The sequence below is a fragment of the Scardinius erythrophthalmus genome (assembly GCF_964197995.2).
Source record: "Scardinius erythrophthalmus genome assembly, chromosome: 7".
In the NCBI taxonomy this organism is placed as follows: domain Eukaryota; kingdom Metazoa; phylum Chordata; class Actinopteri; order Cypriniformes; family Leuciscidae; genus Scardinius; species Scardinius erythrophthalmus.
In genome coordinates this window covers 45,396,378-45,406,601 of record NC_138227.1, presented here as the reverse complement: position 1 = coordinate 45,406,601, position 10,224 = coordinate 45,396,378, and the positions used below count along the sequence as shown (strand labels likewise).

The 10,224-nt window shown below is 45.8% G+C and overlaps 1 protein-coding gene across 2 annotated transcripts in view; it reads right to left on the bottom strand.

The window, feature by feature from the left end:
• Nucleotides 1–6: 6 nt before the first annotated feature.
• The window catches only part of schip1 (schwannomin interacting protein 1), a 48,715-nt gene continuing 38,497 nt past the window's right edge, over nt 7–10,224 (bottom strand). For both annotated transcript variants that reach the window (XM_081370712.1, XM_081370713.1), the window contains 3 exons: nt 3,163–3,286; nt 2,989–3,082; nt 7–606 (listed from right to left, as the gene is read on the bottom strand). In XM_081370712.1, coding sequence (XP_081226838.1) covers nt 555–606; nt 2,989–3,082; nt 3,163–3,286 — 270 coding nt within the window. In that variant the 3' untranslated portion in view covers nt 7–554. The remainder of the gene's footprint in view (nt 607–2,988; nt 3,083–3,162; nt 3,287–10,224) is intronic.

Below are 10,224 nucleotides of genomic sequence, written 5' to 3'. Positions count from 1 at the left end.
GCCACAGTCTATGAAACCAAGTTTTATTTGTCGTATTTTATACATATCTGTACATAAGCATCTCCCTCAAATAAAGAATCTGAATACAATAGAATGAAAATGATATTAACACACTTATTATTATTCAAATGACTCGTGTCAGAATCAACATTCACCAAATGTTGAAAACCGGTCGGAGTGAGCGTCACCGAAAGCTACAGGTCGACTACAAGGCAGGCGTTTCTCTCCAGTCGGAACGAGGCGCCTGTTCTCCTCACGCATGTCCACGGTTAATCCCGGCGGCGGAAGAGTCGGCTTTCTTCTTCTTTTTTAAAACTTGAATTACATTTCTCACAAGGCGCTTTTACACCATTGTATGCTTTGACGGTTATAATTTAGTGGCAAGGGTAAGAGACTGTAGCGGATGTAGGAGTGAGCGAAGGCCGAGCGCTGGTGTGTGTGGGACGTCCCGCTCGGGTCTCTGGGTCTCGTGAGGAACGTGTGTGTGTTATGATGAACCACAGAAGCAAAGGAAAGGTGTGTGATCGGATCTGGAGTGATGGTGTGGAGGGTCTTCATTTAGATGGCGTCTTCTCTGCCAGGTGTTTCTGCTGGCTCTGAGCGTGCCTGTGGACACACACACACACACACACACACACATGTTGAGTTTGCATGTTTTTTTAGGGACTCTCCATAGGTGTAATGGTGTTTATACTGTACAAACTGTATATTCTCTCTCCTTACACTAACCCTACCACTAAACCTGCCCATCACACACACACACACACACACACGTTGAGTTTGCATGTTTTTTTAGGGACTCTCAATAGCTGTAATGATGTTTATACTGTACAAACTGTATTCACATTAACATGTATATGTTAGAAATCAGGAATGGAGAGAGAATATTGTGCTTGATACGTTTTTCATCTTCAAAACAAACTTGTGTCTCCAGCCGACAGAGTTTGAGTCCCGTCTGTCTGGAGCTCTTCCCATAGTGTTCCCGCATTAGTCCCACACAGAGCCAGATATGGGCCGGATCTGGGCCGACACTGCTGCTGTGTGGGAGGTCAGTAGACGGAGTCTTCAGTGGCTGTTTGAACACATTTGACCACATGAGCGTTTACACTACGAAAGCAATCCGGACCAATGTGTTTTCACGTTTTCAAGTGGTTGAAAGTGGACAAGCTCAAAGCGCTTTACACCTGTGTTTAGCGTTCTTCACCTGTGATCCGATCGACCAGAATGCATCTCAATAGCAGGCCCCAGACAGCAGCAGAGTTCGGCCCGGATCTGGACACTTGGATCCGCACACGGCTCAGATGTGGGCCGGATCTGGACACTTGGATCCGCACACGGCTCAGATGTGGGCCGGATCTGGACACTTGGATCCGCACACGGCTCAGATGTGGGCCGGATCTGGACACTTGGATCCGCACACGGCTCAGATGTGGGCCGGATCTGGACACTTGAATCCGCACACGGCTCAGATGTGGGCCGGATCTGGACACTTGGATCCGCACACGGCTCAGATGTGGGCCGGATCTGGACACTTGGATCCACACACGGCTCAGATGTGGGCCGGATCTGGACACTTGGATCCGCACACGGCTCAGATGTGGGCCGGATCTGGACACTTGAATCCGCACACGGCTCAGATGTGGGCCGGATCTGGACACTTGGATCCGCACACGGCTCAGATGTGGGCCGGATCTGGACACTTGGATCCGCACACAGCTCAGATGTGGGCCGGATCTGGACTCTTGGATCCACACACGGCTCAGATGTGGGCCGGATCTGGACACTTGGATCCGCACACGGCTCAGATGTGGGCCGGATCTGGACACTTGAATCCGCACACGGCTCAGATGTGGGCCGGATCTGGACACTTGGATCCGCACACGGCTCAGATGTGGGCCGGATCTGGACACTTGGATCCACACACGGCTCAGATGTGGGCCGGATCTGGACACTTGGATCCACACACGGCTCAGATGTGGGCCGGATCTGGACACTTGGATCCGCACACGGCTCAGATGTGGGCCGGATCTGGACACTTGAATCCGCACACGGCTCAGATGTGGGCCGGATCTGGACACTTGGATCCGCACACGGCTCAGATGTGGGCCGGATCTGGACACTTGGATCCGCACACGGCTCAGATGTGGGCCGGATCTGGATCCACACACGGCTCAGATGTGAGCCGGATCGGGACACTTGTGGCGCTTTTCCACTGCATGGTACGGCTCGCTTCGGCTCGGTACGGTTCGACTCGGCGCGGAACGGTTCGGCTCGCTTCGCTTTTCCACTGCGTGGTACGGCTCGACTCGTTACGGCACGGTTCGGCTCGCTTTAGCTCGTTTGCTTTTCCACTGCAGTTAGTACCACTTCAAAGTGGGTGGGACTGATCGTTATAGTTGCCGTCTCTACTACCATGACATCATATTAAATGCGAATTTCATTCCGTGTTTCCCCATCCACTCCTCGGCAACCAACGAGAGGAACGTCTGCACCTCATCCACTGACCACGATTCAGCCATTTCTTTTTTGTTTATAATCTTTTTTGAAGCAAATACTTTAAAAACAGGTTGGCTGTTGTCTACTGGCTATTTAAATCTAGCGGGTATAGTGTCTCGTGTTGTAAATACAATGACGCTGGTAGAGATGATTCTGTCTGACCAATCAGTGATCTGCAGTTTTTTCACGTCACATTTTAGTATCGGTACGGTACGCTTGGAACCTCAACAGAGGTGGTACCATTTCAAGCGAGCCGAATCGGATCCACATATGGCTCAGATGTGGGCCGGATCTGGATCCACACACGGCTCAGATGTGGGCCGGATCTGGATCCACACACGGCTCAGATGTGGGCCGGATCTGGATCCACACACGGCTCAGATGTGGGCCGGATCTGGGCCGACACGATGCTGCTGTGTGGGGTGTGAACAGCGCCTGAAAGCCTCTTCCTAACGTGAAGCTGATTGGATGTGTAGAGCGTGAGCTGGTCACCTGGTGAAGTCCTCGATGTCCACTAACATGGCGTCCTGCTCCATCTGAAGCTCGTCCCGCATCAGCAGCAGCTGCACCAGCTCCTCATTCAGACCTGCACAACAAACACCCGTCAGTGTGTGTGTGAGTGTGTGTGTGTGTGAGTGTGTGTGTGTGTGTGTGTGTGTGTGTTACCCTCGATCTGTGAGTGCAGGTCGTTGACGATGACCTGCAGTTGTCCGAGTGTCATGTCTCTAAGATCTGTGGGCTTCAAACTCCTCTTCATCAGACATTCACTGATGTGTGGCATGTGAGGAAGCTGGAAACACACACACACACACACACACACACACACACACACACACACACACACACACACACACACACACACGCACACGCACACGCACACACACACACAGATACAGTGAATACAAGGACCCAACCAACAAACATTCTCATTAAGTTGTGAAAACATTATTTCTGAATGTTCAAAACGTGAAAATATTTAAAAATGTTTTTTTTTGTTGGTTATATGAACATTCCATTTAATCATTATTCAAACTATATGGAATGTTACTTTTGAATGTTTTCTGAACATTCCGAAACAAGCCCTGGCATGTTTTTAAACGTTAGACGAACGTACAACTGAAATGTTTCAGAAAAAAACCTTCCATATAGTCTAAAATGTCTAAAATGTCCAGTATAAAAATGTATTTGTCTTAACATTTTGAGAACATAAAGACGTTAACGTTATGACACGATTCCCGACATGTTCGTACGCTAAGTATATCTTCTGTAAGTCACACTTTCGTAAGGTTGGTCTGGACCACTCTTAGCTTTACCTTATCACTGTTGCAGGTCTATACGAATATAAATCTGAAGTTTTAATACACCCAGACAGTGTTCAATTAGGCTCATTCAAGTGTTTTCTTGCAAAGAATAAAATTGTCATTACACTGATTGTTGTTAGATTTTTAATTATATTATTATACAATATTAATAATTTAATTAAAAGCGCTTTTAAAGGCCAGTGAAAGCATAGGCTACTGTCAGTTAAGTCCTATTCGGACGCTAATATTGTTTCTCATGGGCTTGTATGGTATTTTAAACATTTATAGGGGTAAGTCGGTGATTTTAGTGCCGTCCGAATCCATAATATCAGTGTTTTTCTCACCCAACCCGCGTAAAAATCCCTGGCCAAATTAGTACCTTCTGTTTTTTGATAAACAGGTCGTGTGGTAATTTAATTGCCGTCTGAATCGACATCTCTGAGTTTACAAGAGATTCAAAATTCACGGTTTAAATCCTTTTTGATCACTGCCGAGCACCGTACGCAAGATGTAAACTTTTATTACTGAAATGCTGGAAAGTATTTCCAAGAACAATATTTCATCGCAGCTCCAGCTCAGCGAACAAAAATGTGAAAGAGAAGAAAGCACGTACAAATTTGAAATGGTTACTACGGCAGCAATATATGATACAATTTTAAAATATGTAGGCTAGGCTATTATAGGCTATTATAGTTTGGATTATTTTTTATAATATCCCATGAGTCCTAATAAATGCAATTTCAACTATTTCTGAAGTGCTTCTTTAATAAAGAACACCACTTTCTCACATAAACAGCCCCTGCACGAGAGAATAACTGATTCTCGAGCCATCGATATCAGCAGATTCAGTGGCATCGCCACGGACAGCGCCGGGTAACGTCGCACGTAAGAAGGTATATCTTAAGCAGCTTCCTAAGGTATGGTTCGGGGAACACACTTAGGAACATAAACAACTTTGGTAAGATATATCTTTTGAGTCTTCTTAGCGCGCTAAGAGTGAGCGTTATCGGGGAACCAGGCCCAGATAACTCTGAATGAACATTCTACACTAGAATAACTGGTTTCTTGTTCATAACTCTGAGAGCGTTCCCCGTGGGATATGGATATGGATATGAATGATGTACGGGATAATGTGTGTTCGGCTGTCAGGCTGATGTGTGATGGTGAAGAGATATGAAAGAGCAGTCAGTTCTCCACATGAGCATCATGATGACTCCACTGGTTCCAGAGAAGCGCACCAGTTTGTCCCTGATCAGCGTGTCATTGCTGTGTGTGAAGGACATGAGGGACACTGAAGGACTTCAGTCTTCACATCACAGAAACTAAAGCAGGTTTTTTTACATTACAAATACTAGTATCACACATAATTCTGCAGCAGCTCCAGGTAAAACACCGTCTGAAAGTTCCCATGAGGACTCGCTTCAGACACACAGTTTTACTTTCATTACTTGCTTGTGCTTTTTCCCACTCAAAATGTTTTTCCCCATTAAAGCTGTGTGAGATAATAAGGAATCTATCAATCCATCCATCCATCCATCCATCCATCCACCCACCCACCCATCCACCTACCCGTCCACCCACCCATCCTCCTAACCACCCACCCACCCATCCATCCATCCATCCATCCATCCATCCATCCATCCATCCATCCACCCATCCATCCATCCATCCATCCACCCATCCATCCATCCATCCACCCATCCATCCATCCATCCATCCATCCATCCACCTACCCATCCTCCTAACCACCCACCCATCCATCCACCTAACCACCCACCCATCCATCCACCCACCCATCCTCCTAACCATCCATCCACCCACCCACCCGTCCATCCTCCTAACCATCCATCCACCCACCCACCCGTCCATCCTCCTAACCATCCATCCACCGACCCACCCACCCATTCATCCTCCTAACCACCCACCCATCCACCCGTCCATCCATCCATCCACCCACCCACCCATCCACCTACCCGTCCACCCACCCATCCTCCTAACCACCCACCCACCCATCCATCCATCCATCCATCCATCCATCCATCCATCCACCCATCCATCCATCCATCCATCCATCCATCCATCCACCTACCCATCCTCCTAACCACCCACCCATCCATCCACCTAACCACCCACCCATCCATCCACCCACCCATCCTCCTAACCATCCATCCACCCACCCACCCGTCCATCCTCCTAACCATCCATCCACCGACCCACCCACCCATTCATCCTCCTAACCACCCACCCATCCATCCATCCATCCATCCATCCATCCATCCATCCACCCATCCTCCTAACCATCCATCCACCCACCCACCCGTCCATCCTCCTAACCATCCACCCATCCATCCATCCTCCTAACCATCCATCCACCCACCCACCCAACCACCCATCCATCCATCCATCCATCCATCCATCCATCCATCCATCCTCCTAACCACCCACCCACCCACCCATCCATCCATCCATCCATCCATCCATCCATCCATCCACCCATCCATCCATCCAGACACCCCCCCACCCATCCATCCATCCCCCCACCCATCCATCCATCCATCCATCCATCCATCCACCCATCCATCCATCCATCCATCCATCCATCCATCCACCCTCCTAACCACCCATCCATCCATCCACCCATCCATCCATCCATCCACCCCCCCACCTACTCATCCATCCACCCCCCATCCATCCACCCATCCATCCATCCATCCATCCATCCATCCATCCACCCTCCTAACCACCCACCCATCCATCCATACACCCCCCCACCCACCCATCCATCCATCCATCCACCCTCCTAACCACCCATCCATCCATCCACCCATCCATCCATCCATCCATCCATCCACCCCCCCCACCTACTCATCCATCCACCCCCCACCCACTCATCCATCCATCCATCCATACCCTATTGTCTTCTGTTGAGCTGCTTACAGCTGAAATGTAATTTCTTTCATAACTGATAAATTTGGCAACATTAATACAGTGTGTTAATACATTATTCTACAGTGTCACAAGTCATGACTGATTAAAATGTCTTTGTTTAAACTAGTGTTGTGTGCATTATGCACATAAGATGCTGATGATGAAATTCACATTCAAATTTATGCTGTACGTTTGCTTTCACAAACAGCCTAAAGTATGAAAGCTTGTTTTCGCCACAGAATAAAACATTTTATTACACAGTTCTGTGGAATGCTTGATTCTGATTGGTCGATCGCTCCATCCAGCGGTGTGTTATTCCCAGATAACAGCCTCTGAACACAGAAACACCGGCTCATCCGGGTCACTGGAGTCAGCAGCGTTGTACACTCGCTAGGAACGGGGTTTCTTCCTGGAAGTTTTGAGTTTGGTGAGCTAATAAATATTAAAACTCAGTCGAATCAATATTTTGTGTACAGTTATTTAATTATGCCATCCAGTATCATGGACTCACTCTCTTGTTTCATACAAACGCTCTGCTGCCATTTTGTGACTTGTTTTGTATTACAGGATAACAAATAGGTACGATTTTAAAACAGTTTAATCTGAAATCAATATCTCTTATCTCCATAATTATGTGTTGAAATGCTGTGTAATAAGTGATGTGACTGTATACCGTATCTCTTAAATGTCCGGCTAGTTTGATCGCCGCTGAAACTGCTCTCTCCACGGAAGCGTTTAAAGAGCTAATAAAATATTTTATCTCAGATCAATATTTCGTGTTTAATTATTTACTTATGTGGCAAGTAGCCGTGTAATAAGCAGAATAATGTACATCCAGTCGGTTGTTCTCTCAGAATAAACCCCCTTCAGGTGTGTGTGTGTTAGCTTCGGTTAAACAGGCGTATAATAATTTCCCTCGTGTGGAATATTTTTCCTTGTAATAATGTATATATGACTGCTGCGTCTGTGTGCAGAGTAGAGAATCAAAGTGTATGCGCGTTGTGCACACGCTACATTGATTATGGCCAAGCATGCACCCTTAAAACAGCATATGAATAACATGCGCAACGCAATTGTTTTCTGAAACTGCAAAATAGCAGCAGGGAACGTTTGCGCCGGAGCACGCCTCCTCTTTTCGCTGAACCACCCCCGGGAGCGCAAGTTCATTCCCTAATCTCAGAATAAACCCTCTTCAGGCTGATGCAAGTCCTGATCCTGATCACCCAGTTGGGTTTATTCTGAGATAACAACCGGCTGGATGTACATTATCCCTTACTTAAAAGATAATTGCGACTTAATTATCTACAAATTGCGACTTTATATCTTGCAATTCTGACTTTATAACTCGCAGTTGCGACTTTATATAATGTAATTCTGACTTTATAACACAGAATTGTGACTTTATTTCATGCAATTCTGACTAATTAACACAAAATTGCGACTTTATATTACACAATTCTGACTTTATATCATGCAATTGGGAGAAAAAAGTCAGAATTGTGAGTTGCAATTGCCTGTGGCGGAAACAAGCTTCCATATGAAGCGTCTGGTGTTATAGTTTACAATATGAAAATCAAAAATCAGCATGAGAAGACGTCAATCTATGAGATACCTTCTCATCTATAACCACTGGAAGGATGCAAAAGCAGTATGTGAGTCTCAGACAGAGACAGATGTGGAGGATTCAGGCGGCTCGGTCCAGTGATCCAGTGGTGTTCAACACACTATGTCACTGGGTTCACTGTACAGGGAGTCTGATTCAACACTGCATGAAGTGGCATGATGAAGGCTGAATAAGCCAGTGTGAGTTTAGTGTGGTCTGTGATGAGTTTGAGATGATCTAATCATGGGCTGCCCCTCTGACTGAACGGTGAGGAGAAACAGCATCACAAGCCCCACTTTAAGAGTGTTTCCTAAGAATTTACACAGCCAGAAGTCAGTTTTGTTCTTACTACTAAAATATGTGCAGTGGAGGAAGACACGGCGCAGAGAAATCAGTGCGAGTGTGTGTGACATGCTCGTGCGGTTTCACTGTGGGCGGAAGCAGAGAGGAGAAATCCTCGACTGAAGAGGAAGTGTGTGCCAGCTGGTTCCTGTTCGTGTGTGTGTGTGTGTGTGTGTGTGTGTGTGTGTCATGGTTTCAGCTCAGAGCTGACAGACGGAGAGCCGGTCTCTGGTGCAGCGTAGGCGTTCTCGGACTGTGACGTGTCGAGACGTCACTGGCGTCTGATCACCATTGCTGAATTAAAACCAGACCCCCTAAAGCGTGTCATGATCATCACCCGACACCACGGACTACACCCAGCCAACCCTAAGACGTCAATGTGATCGCTCAGGTTTATGAAAGGGAATTGCCATGAGTTATTAATACACTGTACTCTATACTGTAGATAATTATAATAATGACCCAGTCGTACAAGCATAATTTATTTAAATGGCATGATTTCACACTTACTGTGTCAAGATTGAAATAATGTTGGGCTTCATTCATTTTTGGGTTTCCCTTGTGAAAAAGCAGAACACTTTAGCATTCTTAATTTAAGTCTGACCTTTGAAAGGCTTTTTTAATCAACTGAAGTAGGACTTACAATCATCAATATGTAATTTCATAATCACTTCTATTGTCTTTAAAATATGGTTAAAGTGTGCTGATGAATGTTCCGACAAGCATTTATGATAAACTAAAATATGCTTCAATGTCATTTCTACTGAAACTTTTATATCATGCAATTAAATATTTGTAATTGCACATGTGTAATGATGAAATTCCAATTTAGCACTTACATTTAACACACTACATTTCTTCAAATGTGCTTTAGTATGTTAGTCAGGATCAAAATAAGTGCACTTCTTAAAAGCGCAACACAAGATTATTAAAACACAATGTACATTAAAGTAAAACTTTTCATTTGAAATTACAATGTGGACTTTTTAAGTGTACTAACGAGAGCGGGGTCTCCTGAAGAAGCAGCCCTGAACACGTCATCTCTTGAAGTGGCCTTTCATTTCATTAATACTATATTATCTGCACGTACATTTAAAAAATATACCTATAAATCTTATTATACCTATAAAATATACTTCTTATCCGAATCGGCCTCGGCTCTCGAAGACGGGGAGTAACTCACGGAAATCTGCGCGTACTGAAACGCGCGCCATCATCTCCTGTTATTATTTCTCCACCCAAGATGGCATTATTAAATGCCCGCTCTCTTTTTATTAAACGACTTTTACTCATCTCACAACTTGGATTTTATGTTCATTACGGAATCCTGGGTAAAGGTTGGTGATCTAACTCCTTTTGCTGATTTGATCCCCTCTGACTGTATATTTTTGAACTCTCCTCGTCTGAAGGGACGCGGTGGCGGGATAGTAACAGTTTTAAAGAACTCTATCTCTGCACGCTGTCGATTGGCCCCTGTAACGGCCTTTTCCAGTTTTGAAGCTCAGTTTCTTCAGTTAGACTGGAATGGTCCTGTATGTTTAGGGGCGATCTACC